The sequence below is a fragment of the Seriola dumerili genome, unplaced genomic scaffold (genome assembly GCF_002260705.1).
Source record: "Seriola dumerili isolate Sdu_G_001 unplaced genomic scaffold, Sdu_1.0 BDQW01000331.1, whole genome shotgun sequence".
Taxonomy (NCBI): Eukaryota; Metazoa; Chordata; class Actinopteri; order Carangiformes; family Carangidae; genus Seriola; species Seriola dumerili.
Window position 1 is genome coordinate 10,278,976 of NW_019174586.1, and position 15,532 is coordinate 10,294,507.

The following is a 15,532-nucleotide window of genomic DNA, read 5'->3' on the forward strand; positions in this document are numbered from 1 at the left end:
TTAAGGTCCACTTACTTGGCCGTTGCTGGAGCTTTCAACCAAACTACTGTTCTACAAAAGGCCTGAATAAGAAGTCCACTGGATACAGTCGAAAGCCTGGAGTAAGTAAGTGAACCTTACATTTACATTTTCTTCTGATTGGCTGAATGTTTTCTGAGTGATCCAGTAAAAATGTAGCAGATTTCAAGTCAACACTCAGAGAAACCAAATCCTGCAAGGTTGGCTGGTGGGTCCAGGTGGGCGGGGCTTGGGGCGTGGCTGAGAGTAGTGACTGCTTTGTTGTGACATCACAAAGTTACAGAATGGCTTGCACTTTAGTATTTGAAAATACACATATTCTTCCATCTCAAAAACAGATTAGAGACCAAAGAGCAGTTACACTAACCTTCACTACAGTAATGTTTTTGTCAAGTTAGGTGCTTTTATTCTCAAAGGGTAGATTTATAATGTGTTTAATTTTAGAAGGGAAAGTTTTTGATTTTTATCTGCCTCGTGGTTCTGCCTTGTGCTTTGCCTGATTTGTCTGTTTTCTGTTTCTTTGGAGCAACGACATGTGAGGTTTACATTTCGACTGCTGGAGATTATTATTTTTTGTGCGGTTAATGTAATGTCAACTATTAAAATTATAAAAGCAAACATTCATTTTGTGTATTGAGCTCTGAATATAAACCCTGGATGAATCTCCGTCCGTGCCCAACAGCACCATGTTTCTGCGGCTGCTGCGTTCAGGATTTATAAAAAGACTTCCGCGGCTGTCTGCGAGCGTCCCAGGGGTCCTGAACTCTGGACAATAAGCTCTATTGTCTCGGCTCCTCACTCTCCCACAGTCTGACACTGAAATAACAGATGTCCAAACGTTGGCTTCCTCACAGAGCGGGGACGTTAGTGTTGGACAGGAGCCTCTGCTTGGCCTTCTCGTGTTTAACTTTATGATATGTTTTATTCTGCAGCGATTAAATCCTAGACTTTGGTTCGTATGTGGGCTCCCTGAGGGGAGAATGAAAAGCTTTTGGAGTTTGGAGTCACAAATCTGCCAAAAACTGGTGACATGGAGGTCTACTGCAGAGAGCTGGATGTGGAAATAATCTGTAAAACAGTTTCCTCCAAGAGTTTGTCGTGGAGCTGCTCCACTTATTATACACATTTCTTCACATTAAAGCAGCAGCTTGATGAGGTAAATATGTTTTTTAAACTGTTGCTGTCAGTGGAGAAAAGATAATAATCAAAATACAGTAATAACAAATTTAACTGATTCAGCTTCTGCAGAAAAACTCTGGTTTCTAGTTGGCAAAGTTACATTTAAGGCTGCGACTAAACGACTGTTGTTTAGTCAATAAAATGTCAAACACTTTGAAAAAAAAAGCTTATTTCAGGTCACAACTTACTTCAAACCCCAAAGATGTTCATTTTACAATAATTTTTTAATTTTAATGTTTAAGCACCAATTTAAACTGATACCAATATTGATATTTAAGATCTAAGAATACAATATCAGTGACAACTGTTTTTTTTAAAACTTAAACCCAATGGCATAAACATTTTGATGAAGTTATGAGAGGATGGTTACAAATATACACTTAGTCAGTTTAAGTGTGTTGAATCAACTGTGTGACTGTTTTGGTGTCTGTAGTTTATGTTGTTGTTGACACGTGTTTTTATCCATCCCATTCAAATCAATGAGGGTGGGCTGAACACCCACTGACAGACACACTCAACAGCAGCACACACTACATCCACCAAAATGATCGTACAAGTTGAACTGACTGCAGGAGGATTTATTAGAGCTGTTGTACTAGACCACTTTAGCTTTAGCTTGGTGTTGCTAACAAACTGAGAGTAGGTAGCGCGCGGGATATTTTACATTGTAAAAATAAATCTGTCAGCGACCTCTAGTGGGCAAATAATATGAATCATCTATGATGAATTAAAATCAGACGACGTGTTAGTTTGGTTTTAGTTACATTAGCTGGTGAAAAGTCACTGTGATGTCACTGCTAGTTAGCCGGGAAGCTAACGTTAAAACCTCACTATCAGAACTATCAGTGGCGAGAATGTCAATAGCCCGGACACACTGACCATATCTACTGAAGTACACAGTGGGTTTACACTAGTGAAGTGACTGTACTGACACTCGTGGGTTACAGACACTGGATCATTTATGACAGCGATTATTAGTTATTATCTCAGTGATCTCCTGACTTTTCATCCAGCATCGTCACCAGGTGAAGTTTCTGTTTTGTCGTTTATGACCAACAGATCTACCATATGGTGCCAGAAGGTGCATGTAATGTAAAAAGACCTTCCTAGAAAGCATCGTTTCAGTGATTTGCAATACATGGATACACATCCAGGTTAAAACTAGATGAAATTTGGTTAAAAAGTGGAAGTTTGTTTAGATGTTTAAGTTGCATGTAACTGTTGATTTATGAGAGTTTCAATGACTTTATCACTGCGTATATGTTATTTTGAATGTCTAAAATTTTTCACTTATCAACCAGATTTAGCTCAGTTTAAATTTATATGTCAGTTTCTACATCTTATAGCCTGAAAATCACAAAGTCAGTTCTTCAGTAACTTTGACTTTGGTTCGGTTGGTTTGTCTCAGTTTAACTGAACTTCCCTGGTTGAGTGTTGATGACTAACGGGGCGTTTACCCTGCTTCCTGGGAGCTGCGGCTCCTGGTTTTGGGTGTCGACAGGCGGACAATGTCCTCATACTGGGACGTCTTGGAGGAAGGACGCTGGGTCTTCCTGAAGAAGCTCGCCTCCTCCTGCTTCCTGCAGGAAAATGGAAGCTATTACCATGTCCATTATGGTGTGTTCTGTTGTGAGTCTGGGACAAAACAATGTCTCCAGTCAGAAGGGAGGAGGAGGAGGAGTGGGGTACAGAACAATGGATAAGTGTCAGAGCTCAGCTGATGACGGAGGTATGAGTGGAACATCCTCTGCACCAGCGAAAACATTAAAATTTTGTTAAACACTTAATTGAGATTGTGGGTTGTTTCCTGCTGACAAACTCACTCTGATTCAGTTTTTGTCCTTAAAGCAAAAATGTAAGTAGTGATGAGTCATCTCTGCAAAATCCTTGTACAAAGTGTAAAAGGATGAGTTCTGTTTTGTCCATAAAAACTCATTAAAAGCTGAATTGATCCTATGAACAGGTACTGTGTGTATCTAAAGCCTGATATGTCTTACTCCTCTGAGCCATAGAGGTCCAGTGACTCACACTGTTGCACTGTTGACATGTTCCTCCATCAACATGAACACACACACTGTAGTTTATTTTGACTCAGTCCCACACGCACTGTCGCTGCTGCCAGAAATACTCACTGGAACAGCAAATGTGGATTAATCCGCCGCTGAAAATAGTCCTCAATAAATGCACTGCTTCCTCCTGTTTAAGGGAAAGTTTGCTAAAAACTACAGTGGCTGTTTTAGGAAGTTAGTGACACTTTAAAAACAAAAAAAACTTTATGAGCGGTTTGTAAAGATATTTCCTCTGATGTCTTCAGTAGGGAAGTTAAAAAAGTATTTAGAGACGAACTAACACAAAGAATTGACCAAGAATTTAGTGGAAAGTTCTGATTTCAGTTTAGAAACTCTGGAAACCCAGAGATTCAATTTAACAAGAGAAAAACAGAAAATAATCTTTTTGCATCTTTTCTCATCTTTGATTAATGAATGACTTTAATGGCTTATCAATTCACAAATTGTTTAGTATTTTCCGTCAATTAGCCTAACACAGAAAATTAATCTGCAAATATTTCAATAATTGATTAATTGTCAATCAAGTGAAACCATTTCCAGTTTCTTAATTGGGAGGATTTTCTTTTATATCAAAGACAATTGAGAATCTTTGGGTTTTCAACTGCTGCTCAGGCAAAGAAAAGTTTGTGAAGCCATTCACTTGAGCTTTATAATGATCATTTTCTCCATTGGGGTGCTGTAGACCATGTGATTAATCCAAAAAAGGAAGAAAAAAAAGCAGATTAACTGATAATGAAAATAAGTCCTATATTGAATAAAGGCACCAGCCGTCACCCCTATTGATATTGAGGTATTCCACCAATAATATTATGATATTTGATTCCTTGTTCTTTTAGTCTTTTAGTGAAATGTTTTGCTAAATAAGTCGATTAGAAACGAACGAGATGGACGCGACCTCTGGCCTGCAGACTGATGTGATTGGACGTCGAGCAGCAGTGTAATTTCCAGACATAACAGAACCTGCAACTACATTCATCACAGTCTAAATTTAGTCAGTCCATCTGTACACACTGTATTCATCAGCCCGGATCAGTTTCTCCTCACAGCTTCTCCACACTGTGAACAACCAGCAGGTGATCGCTGTCATCGTCAATTACTGTAAATTATCATTATTTTTCTGGGAGCTGCACTTCCTGCGTGGGCTTCTGATTGAATTACACTGCATGTCAGTGTGCTTTTAATGTGACGGCTGAGTCAGGAAGCAACAAGCAATATCAAAATAAAAGCCCGGGGGGCTGTAACTACCATCAGGTCTTTCCCTTCTGTTAATTGAGCCTGACAGCTCTCGGGGGGTGAGCGGCTCTGACCAGGATGCATCTGGCACCACTCCTCAACATCACTTTACAGTTTCCTGAATCATCACAGGGACTTTGGAAGTTATTACCCTTCAGCTTTGCAAACATTTCCACAAATAATGTCGATGCAGCACAACAGTAAAAGCTTGTGTACACTGCAACCGAGCGTGAACACAAACAGCCCTCTCAAGCTCTCATGCCTTTTTGATAGAGTCATCAATAATGTTCGGGGTGCAGACGAGGCTACAGTTACCTCCGGTGGTCCTCCCTTGCTGAGAAGTCTCTTTTGTGCTCGGCCAGGTATTGGATTCTTGCGCTTGGACTGGCCCTGAGCGCTGATGCGGACAGGGGCCATATCGGCTCCTGGTTGCCCCAGCTCAGCTTCTCACTGATCAATGACAAAGAGGGAAAGTTTCCAGTGAGGCAGCTGCGATTACGAAGATGTTGATGCAGAAGCAGGATAAATATTTTTCCAAGTGGGCAATTACCAAATGAAACAATCATACTTTCAATCAGACGTGACCTCTGTTCATTCTGATCGTGCCAAACATCTGTCTTTAATTACATTGTTTTATAGAAAGGAAACATTGACCGCACAGGCTATTGGATTCTTGGAGTCTGTTTCACACTGGATCAATGAACAAACATGCAATCTCATATGATGTAACAGCTGGAAGTGAAGTTGTCCTGCAACGCTGAAAAACTGTAAAACCAAACACGCACTGAACAAAGGCCGTTGTGATACTTCTTGTGGTGTCAGAGAAGTTTATATGACTCAGCTCCTCACCACGGAGTCGTAGCCCAAATAGTTTTTGAGGTTTTGTGCTGCGCCAGCTCCAAGATTCTGCCAAAAAAAAAGAAAAGCACAACATTCACAAAAAAAACCCCAAACAAAACACAAATCAGCACAATACAAGTGTATTTCAGGCACTTTGCGCCTCGGGGGGGGCAATCACTCTGACTACTTTTTCTGGCAGAGCTGAAACGCCGAAAAACCTGATCCTGCTCTTAAGTTTAAACAGTTGGTTTTGAGTTTTAAACCTCCCCGTTGACCACTAATCAAACTGAAAGATGAAACTGTCACAGTTTATCTGCCAGTCATTCATTTTTCTTTACAATGGTTTCTCCAAATTTGCAGCTTTGCCTGAAAGAGACCAGACTTTTCCTTTAACTTCAAGCAGGTATGTGGACATATAGTCACACATAAAAAAAAAGAAACAGAAATATAATAAGTGGACAGTGACACTTTCCCAGTTATGAACAAATGCAATACATTAATGTAGAAATAAGATGAGAGCAGATCAGAGGTGAATAAGCAACTATGCTATATGAAATAAATAAAAAACTATAATAAAACTATAGGGAATATGACAGTTCAAGTACCACCTGTCACAGATACTTCCTGTTATGAACAGTTATGAACTGGATGCTATTTAAGAGCATTGATTATATAAATGTGGATACAGTTACAATATTTGTTTGATACAATTCAATTTTCAACATTTAGGCTTCTTTGGTGTCAGGTTTGCATTCACAGTGATCCCTGATCCCTGATCTGTCGGAAGAAGCTATATCAGATATATCAGCCATTTACTTATATTGCTTTTAGTCAATTAACTATTTCAGCTGTTTATCTACTTAAACCTGAGATTTCAACTCTTATCAGATAAAAAATATCTATGTGAAATACAAATGAGCAAAAAAAAAAGAAGCAGACTCTGGCACTCTTAAAAGTAACCATCATCAGCTTCAATAAACTTTATCAAGATCAGTTAAGTCACTGATGCATCTGAAAAAGCAAGAAACTGATTAAAAAAATGATGTTACTTCACCTGTCTGATGGACCAAATCTGGGCCGGACTCCTGCAAGAATCACCAACAGAAACACACGAGGCTGAAAACATCAGTCCAGAAATACCTGTAGACTCTGGTGCACGTACGACTTGTTAACTTTACCTTGTTTTTCAGACACCATCTCACCTCGCAGCAGTGCTGTTGGGCTGAATGTGTCGACCTGTTGCCTGTTGATGGTGTCACACACTAATCTCCTGCTGTTGCTATGGAACCAGGAGCCTCTTAGCAACCAGCTCCACACATCCGAGGACTCCTTGAAACCGGAGTCTGCACGGTTAAACCGTCCATCTCGCCGCCTCAAGATTTCCAGTGCAGGCTGTTAAGAGGAAAGTGATACATTGAGGTCAAGCAGCGAGAGAGCCCGTGTGCGTTTCTATCGGATTCCGGATATAAATGTGCTCTGACAGCGTGACGACAGAGTGAACACCAGGAGCTATGTTAGGATGAGGTTTTTGGGTTTCTCCTCACCTTAAAGGTCAATCTGCATTCTCAGATAAGCGGTTATATTTATTAGTTTATCCCCATGAATATAACACTGCAAGGTGTCCTGTATGTGGACGTGTTCAGTACCTTCAATTACAATAAAAACACCACAGCAGTTTACTGGAAACATTTTATTTAAATGTGAAAAAACACTTTATAAGACAATATCAAACTGGGAGGCATCTTTTCACACAATACTTTAAATTGGACGTGTTTTGGTACTGGAAAAAGCTATGAAATTTAGAATGAAAAAAAAAAAGTGTGTTTTGAAACATTTACATTCCTCAATGTTACATATGAAGGTTTTGCACAATTTGACAATGAAGTTCAGTGAATTTCCTCAAATAAAACAGAAATAAGATAAAAATAATGAGTAAAATCTGTAGGTTAACGTCTCTCTGAGCAGCAAAAACACATTAAGCTTATTCAAAAGACAGTAATTAAAAAAACCTTTATGTGCTTCATATTCTCTTTTCCTCCTCAAGATAAAGTCAATTCCTTTTTTAAGATTAAAACAAAAACACGCATCAATGAACTTCTATCATAAAACTGACTGTTTTTGAAGCTGTAATCCAACACTAACACTCCAGTGAGAAAAGACGTCATGTAGTGTTAAGGTTTGGTAACAACATTGATAAAATTGTAATAAAACGACTGATTATTGGAGCAAGCTGCCCTCAGCTTCAGCTCCACCTGCTGCAATAAACAGCTGTTTTATTTAGACAAGCTGCACTCGGCAAGTTTGCATGGTGGCGGCCCCAAATGGCAGAAAGGAGTCACTGTTTGAAAAATCATGTCACGCCATCACTGACCTGCGTACAGCAGAGTCCTCCTCAGTTCTGTGTTTCGGTGACTGCACAGATTAAATGTGGACAAATAGTAAAATACTGTAACAGTCAGTTTGGGTTTGATATGTTTATTTCCTCCAAATCTCAGTGCAGCTTTAAGTCCTGATGCTGAGGTATTAAATATTCTGTGGATTATGACACATGAATAACAATATGATAAAGTCCAAATTAGAAACTTGTTACAATGGTGCTGTCACGACGAAAAAAAAAAAAGAAAAAAAAAGCTATGACGCTCGCAAACTGTTAGATCATTGTTGGTGATAAAGCTGCAACCACAGATGGCCTGGAGTAAATCCACTGTGACTCCGTGCCATCTGACTGTCCGCATTAAAACCTGAAGGCAGCACCTGAACTGGTTTTAGAGTCGCCAATGTGTCATCACCTACAGCGCATTAATTAACAGCACTCAGTAACAATGTTGGAAAGTGTAGCATTTACGGCTCTACCATCACCTGCCGGAACAAAAAGAAAATTATATCTCGGTGAGTGTAACATGTGAAAACGCTTAAATAAAGAAGAAGAAGAAAAAAAAGAGAGTAATTTTGTCATTCAGATGTGGTCATTTGGTAACGGTGAAACAAAAAAGTATGTTCTGTAATCCCAACTGTAACATACCAAAACACCAAGTTTTAATTTTCTCACAAATAAATAAAAGAGTTTCAGCCAACCTGCTTTAGTGAAAACAGTAAAGTGCAAAGAAACTATTCAACTTTATCAAAAGCACAGGATTAAGTGACAACCACCAACGGACCGTGACCAGAGTGAGTGTTTTTATTTGCCCTCACAAACCATCTCCATGACCAGGTCCCGGGCGTCCTGAACGCCTGAGCTCAGCTCCGCCTCTCCCTTCTTCACGTAGGTACCGATGAGGAACAACCTGCGGTCTCCGACCTCGGACAGGGACAGAGCTTCGTGGAGGTCAGTGATGCTGCAGGCGTCCGGAAGATCCTGGAGACATGAGGAAAACATGAGGCGACATCAAAAAATACAAACAGTGTTGACTGCAGTTCAAATTAGGAACAAAATTTATTTCTAATGAACCAAACAAATATCAAAATAAAGTATTTAGTATGAGAACACATTTATATGAGAGGATTGCAACACTACACATGATTCTGCACAGTCGACCTCAGACAGAAAACCTCCAATTGTCAGATTTGGAAAACATTTTTTAGCAGAGCAAATCACACAAAAAGACCAATCTTCTGCACAGCTCTGCACAAGGAATCATATACTTAAGGGAAATATACACTGAGAGATTTTGGGCTGTCCCATGACGAAAGACAACCAGTATTTTATTCTTTTTTACACAAAAATTCACATCAAACTGAATATATTTGGGTTCTGGAAGTTTTGGACAAAACAAGACATCTGAAGACGTCACCATAGACCCTGGGAAACTGTGATGGACATTTATCATTAATCTATCATTGATGATTAATCGAGAACATTATCGGTACACTAATCCATAATAAAAATAGTTGCAGCCCATCTGAACACAAACTGCAGCTGCATTAAAAGTCTCTCATTATAAACTGAACCAGGTTATTTAAGGACAAGGGTCCCACAGGCTTTTGTTGCAAACAGTCTGGAGTGTGTTTCTGTCATGCTCACCTGTTTGTTGGCCAGCACCATTAGAGGCAGGCAGGGGTCAGAGGACAGCAGCTCATGTAGATGCTTCTTAGCGACTGGGAAGAGCTGTGGGTCGGAGGAGTCGACCACGAACACCAGCAGAAGAGCCTTGGACATGTACCTCTGCCAGTATGGCCGCAGCTCTTCTTTACCTCCAACTGACAGGCAGAAAACAGACAACAGACAGACGACCGTCACATTCACCATCATCTCTGTTTTCTTTACTGTGAGCGGGCTCGGGTGTTGAATAAAGAGACTCGGACTCACTTTCTAGGAACTCGATGTGCAGGTCCTCTTTGTTGACGGAGACGGCGTTGAAGCCCTGTGTCGGCTCCATGTCCTGCTCCAGGGTGCCTGTGGCCAAGCAGTGCAGCAAACTGGTTTTACCGGCTCCATCCAGACCCAGAACCAGAACCTGTGTCCCCCCTGACTCCACATGCCTGGACTGCTGCGCACACACACACACACACACACACACACACACACACACACACACACACACACACACACACACACACACACACACACACACACACACACACACACACACAGAGAGAACAGCACACATCAGATAAGAGTTGGGTATGGTTTGAAAGAAAGAAGTGTATTTTTTTAACTGCTCAATACAAAGCTTGTTCACAATTGTCTAATAACCAAATATAGGGGTTGTTTCTGTTATGTTAAATCATAATAAAAAAAGACATTCACATTAAAGTGAATGGAGGAGTGGTCTCAGACTTTTGGACCCTACTGTATATCGTATATTAATAGTTATCTGGCTATGAATTGAAATACTATTATTAATTTATCACACAGTAATGTCCTGCCTTTCCAAGATAAAGCAAAAAGACACAAACCTACAAATTACTAAAAGTACTAAATATTGATGCAAAAATAACTAACAGAACAAGTATGGCGATTGAAACAAAATGGCTACAAAGACATGCACAGTGGCCACGTGTATAAAAACAAAACAAGTAAAAGGAAACAAGCACCACAAACAGATGGAAAACATCAAGAATAAGCAGAAACAAGACAGGGAGTGTGTTTCAGTGTGTGGGTCTTGCTCCCTATGTGGGAAGGGTGGGGGCCCAGGGGTCCGCTGTGTCACCATCCGTCCATGGTTGGTGGTCTTAATAAATAGCTTGATAATAACGCACACATTCTCCACCTGCAGGAGTGTCCAGTTAAGGTGCATTTTTACCTCTTTTGGGGCTGTGGCAGCAACAACAGGCGCAGCAGCAGCGGCCACAACAGTTTGTTCGGTTGTAGCTTCCTCTTTCCTCTCCTCCTTCTTTCCTTCTCCCCCCTCTTTGGGACTTCTACCGTCCTGTCCAGGCCGAGGTTCAGGCTTCTTCTCCCCGGAGGAGGACGCGTAGTTCCAGATAAGATAAGCGACTCCCCCGGCTACAACGACGGAGGCGCCGAGGGCACCGGCTTCTCTTAAACCGAACATAGTGCTCGACTGCCGGGTTTCCCTGTTCCTGTTAGACGGGCATTATGTGCGTTTTTGGTGAAGCTTTAATTTTAAGTCCACCTCTTCTTTCTCCCCTTCTCTTCAACAAGTGGATTAACATACAGGAAGCTCAGGAACTTCTTCAAACGATATTTCCGGGCTGAAGTGTGCGGCTCTTTGTTGATGCAGTGTTGCAGTCTGGCCACCAGGGGGCGCCATTATTCCTAACATACTCATATTACCTCAGAAGTCTGGGGTTTTCTGTGGTACAATATTTCATCTTTCATATCAAGTTTAAGTCAAAGACAGACGTAAAAACGTACAAGCAACATGGTGGAAGTCACAAAAAGAAAAACTTTCAAACCCAGTCTTCTTCTTTAATCTCTTTCTACACATGACAAAAAACGAAGTTACCCTCCTATTACAACATTCACTGGTGTAACCTTTATATTTCCACACTGACTTACATTGTAGTTTGGTTTATATTTCACAACGTTTAAAAGTCAAAACTCATCTTTTCAAATCAAACTTTAGATTTGAACCCTTTACTATATTCTAACAATCCCATGCTAAAAATTTCCTTTTTTTATTGCTTTGTTTTTAATGTCCTATATCTTGCATGTCTTATGTGAAATGTCATCATTTGTGATGTACAATGTGTTGCATCTTTTTTTTATAAAATGTGTTATATCAACACACATTTGGGGACTTGTTTAAAGAAAATGGCAAAACAAGAAAAGAGTATTAACTACTTTTCTTTGTTTATGTCTGTAAATTGGTTATTGGTGAATATTTGCATGAAAAAAACAAACAAAAAACCCCCCAAAAAAAGTAATTTGAGGATGTCACCTTTGTGAATAACCAATAAATAGAATAATTGTTTTTTGCAGCTCTACTTGCATGCAAAGCTACAGGTTTTTTGTGATTCTCCAGTTATCAGTTTCGCTTTATTGGATTCTTAAACTTAGATCTGTGTATGTGTAATCCAAGGAAAAAACAAACATGTAAGTTTACCACAAGCAGTGGAGCTGCTCTTTTCAGTGCAGACAACAGATCCATCTTTTGGTTTGAAANAGGAGGACGCGTAGTTCCAGATAAGATAAGCGACTCCCCCGGCTACAACGACGGAGGCGCCGAGGGCACCGGCTTCTCTTAAACCGAACATAGTGCTCGACTGCCGGGTTTCCCTGTTCCTGTTAGACGGGCATTATGTGCGTTTTTGGTGAAGCTTTAATTTTAAGTCCACCTCTTCTTTCTCCCCTTCTCTTCAACAAGTGGATTAACATACAGGAAGCTCAGGAACTTCTTCAAACGATATTTCCGGGCTGAAGTGTGCGGCTCTTTGTTGATGCAGTGTTGCAGTCTGGCCACCAGGGGGCGCCATTATTCCTAACATACTCATATTACCTCAGAAGTCTGGGGTTTTCTGTGGTACAATATTTCATCTTTCATATCAAGTTTAAGTCAAAGACAGACGTAAAAACGTACAAGCAACATGGTGCCGCAATAACAACGTAGTTCAGGAAGTCACAAAAAGAAAAACTTTCAAACCCAGTCTTCTTCTTTAATCTCTTTCTACACATGACAAAAAACGAAGTTACCCTCCTATTACAACATTCACTGGTGTAACCTTTATATTTCCACACTGACTTACATTGTAGTTTGGTTTATATTTCACAACGTTTAAAAGTCAAAACTCATCTTTTCAAATCAAACTTTAGATTTGAACCCTTTACTATATTCTAACAATCCCATGCTAAAAAATTCCTTTTTTTTATTGCTTTGTTTTTAATGTCCCTATATCTTGCATGTCTTATGTGAAATTTCATCATTTGTGATGTAGAATGTGTTGCATCTTTTTTGTATCAAATGTGTTATAAAAAGCTACAGGTTTTTTGTGATTCTCCGGTTATCAGTTTCGCTTTATTGGATTCTTAAACTTAGATCTGTGTATGTGTAATCCAAGGAAAAAACAAACATGTAAGTTTACCACAAGCAGTGGAGCTGCTCTTTTCAGTGCAGACAACAGATCCATCTTTTGGTTTGAAACTGTGAGTAATCAGTGATAAATAAGAATGAGAGACAGTTTATTAGCAGATCAGTACATTTATTTACAAATGAAAGGGTTCCAGTTAAATGGTATTAATTAAGTGACTAAACAGAGACATAATGAGTAGAATTCAGCTCAAGTCTAACTGTTCATCAAATTAAAATGTCTTTTCCCAAATGAAGTGAACTATGTTGAACCTGAAAGTCCTCCTCCCTCCCTTCCCATCATGGTCTGAAGGGTGCTACCTGGTTGTCCCTCTTCACAGGGACCCTGTCCTGCTTCTCAGGAACACTCAGGAGCCAGGCCTGGAGCTTGCTCTTCTCCTGCGTCACCCTGAGGCTCTTCCAGGTCCGGGCTCTCAGTGATGGAGGCCTCTTCTTTTTCCGAACAGTCGCAGTCTCCTGGACCAGCTCTGCTCCCGAGCTGGTCGCGTCCACCGTCTCAGCCTTGCGGTGCCTCCGGGACTTGGACGCCTCTTGGAAGCTGCTGTAGCTCTTGTCCTTGATGGAGGACAGAAGCCTGGCCCTGGTGCTGCTGCTGTGCTGATCTTCAGCCGGCTTCTCCTCATCGTCTCCAGCGTTCTTGTCTTTGTTATCTTGTGAGAAAGCCCTCTGCTGCCACGTAATGAACTCTGACATGCAGCCTTTCATGCGGGAGACAAAGTCTCGGTGGGTCATGGTGACCTTGCAGCTGACCTCCACCGTGGCCTCCTTCAGCTTCTCGTACTGGCTCTGCATATTGGTCACCTCCTCCAGGATGTTTGAAGAGATGAGATCCTGCACAGCTGTAGTCCTCCCCAGAAACTCTGCGCACACAGATTCCTTCTTGGGTTTCCTCTGCTTTTGGAAGGTGAGGAAATGTGGCATGGCGGTGTAGTCCATGGCTTTGGTTGCAACAAGCTTATGATAGATATAAAGCACATCGTGATGCCCGGCTTGCACAGAATCTTTTATAAACTTCTGAACTTGATTCCAGTCCTTCAGAGCGAGTCTAATCTTCACAGGTGAAATGGCAAGTTGTGTGTTGTAAAAACCAAACATCAAATACAAGCCTCCTACTCTAATTTGGTAGCTGTATGGCGGCAGGAAGTACTTCATGGCCGTGGCCATTGCTATCCTGCAGAATCTCTTCATCTCACCCACATGTGAAATCCCTATGAAGACATCTGAGAAGCCCATCTCCCTCCAAATAGCAGAAAACACAGTGTATCTCACTGATTCAGTCTGCTGGAAACGAGCCAGCAGTTCCTCCACATCTTCTGTCAGAGGATTGTAGTAGAAATCCGAGTAAATGGGCGGCCGACGAGGCATCCTGTCCACAAAACACACCTTCAGAGCTCCGAGACAAAAGCCGACAAAACTGCTTGTCAGGAGTCCGAATCAAGGCAGGTGAAGCTCGGCGGGGTTAATTATGGCAATTAACTCAAGCAAACTCATCAATGCAGCTGCCAATGATTTTTTTTTTTTAAAAACCATTTTCACCTACAAGCTACTACAGGTCCCCACAGGCTCAAGTTAGAAAAAAAAAAATTAGTGCACATGATTAAATATCCTGTAAAGGGAAAACATTGGTTCATGCTCAGTCAGTCAAAATGACTCAAAAACTGTCTGGCATTGGGGTTAAATTGCTTTAAAATGATTTATGTAAACGTTAAACCGTTTAATGAAAGCAGATTAATTTGTCAGAAAAATTGTGAAGACTGTTTCACATGCTGCAGAAAACTGAAAATCAGCTGATGAGGGCAGTGCACAAATTCAACACTATCCTATTAGATTCAGTCATAACTTACAGGGATAGTTCATTATATTATCTTCATACAGCAGAAAACTACAACGGTGTAGAAAGCAGCTTGCTTATTGTAGTATGGGCAGCCTGTAAGGTTTAACCTAAAATTCTTAGTTGGTAATATGATAAATACAGAAATGCATTACTTCATTTTTCTTTTCAGAATTATAATTTAATAATAATTATATTTTATTTTGAAAGCCAGATCCATATTGAGAGAGGTTTAAACACAGAGGAATATAGTCTTATCAGACTGTAACTGAACAATGGTAAGATTCATATGTAAAAACCTACAGTCTCCTGCAGATTGGGCTCGATACTAAACAAGTGCAACATCAACATTATTGAGCATCAAATATTGTTCCAAGTAACACAGGAGTCTTGAGTCGCTGTTGATAAGAGTTTTATTAAGACTTAACAAAATGGGACACCTGTTTGGCCAAAATAGTCTCTTTCTTTCTCATTTCCTAAAACATGCATCTGACAGAATTAAACTCAGGAATTAAAATTCTCTTTTGCTTGAATTTAGACCAACACAGGGATTCAAAAATAAATATACTTTAACGTTGCATCCAATGCCCAGTGGTTGATGATCAGCTTACTGATAGTAAAGGGACAATTTAAAGAAACATGGTGCAGACATCCAAATACTCAAGACCCAGGAAATATTAAAGGCAATTCTCAAAAAAAAAAATTAACTTTAAGTTACTTTGCAAAAGCAGCTGTTGTCCCAAAATGTCCTTTAACTGATGAGTGTTTTTTTTTTTTACATTACTGACTTAACAGTATCAAGATAAATTCAGTCCAAAGATGACATTAAATTCGCTTTCTTTACTACTAAATAAAAAATGTAAAGGTTCAGC

General features: G+C 40.2%; 2 protein-coding genes across 4 annotated transcripts; both read right to left on the reverse strand.

Annotated features, from left to right (window-relative positions):
* Nucleotides 1–7,022: 7,022 nt before the first annotated feature.
* On the reverse strand, nt 7,023–12,113 carry arl9 (ADP ribosylation factor like GTPase 9). 3 transcript variants are annotated; one of them, XM_022759808.1, is made up of 5 exons: nt 11,929–12,113; nt 10,583–10,763; nt 9,646–9,826; nt 9,361–9,536; nt 7,023–8,694 (listed from the first exon to the last, which is right to left on the reverse strand). In XM_022759808.1, exons 1-5 carry the CDS (start codon nt 11,997–11,999, stop codon nt 8,518–8,520), a joined length of 786 nt encoding a protein of 261 aa, XP_022615529.1. In that variant the 5' UTR covers nt 12,000–12,113; the 3' UTR covers nt 7,023–8,517. The 3 variants fall into 3 exon arrangements, with proteins under 3 accessions (XP_022615529.1, XP_022615530.1, XP_022615528.1); XM_022759809.1 differs by lacking the exon at nt 11,929–12,113 and having other exon boundaries at nt 9,646–9,823; nt 10,583–10,948; XM_022759807.1 differs by lacking the exon at nt 11,929–12,113 and having other exon boundaries at nt 10,583–10,948.
* Nucleotides 12,114–13,108: 995 nt separating this feature from the next.
* Nucleotides 13,109–14,194, reverse strand: LOC111232594 (snRNA-activating protein complex subunit 1-like). Its single transcript, XM_022760178.1, has one exon. The coding sequence runs from the start codon at nt 14,192–14,194 to the stop codon at nt 13,109–13,111; it is 1,086 nt and encodes a 361-aa protein (XP_022615899.1).
* Nucleotides 14,195–15,532: the final 1,338 nt, after the last annotated feature.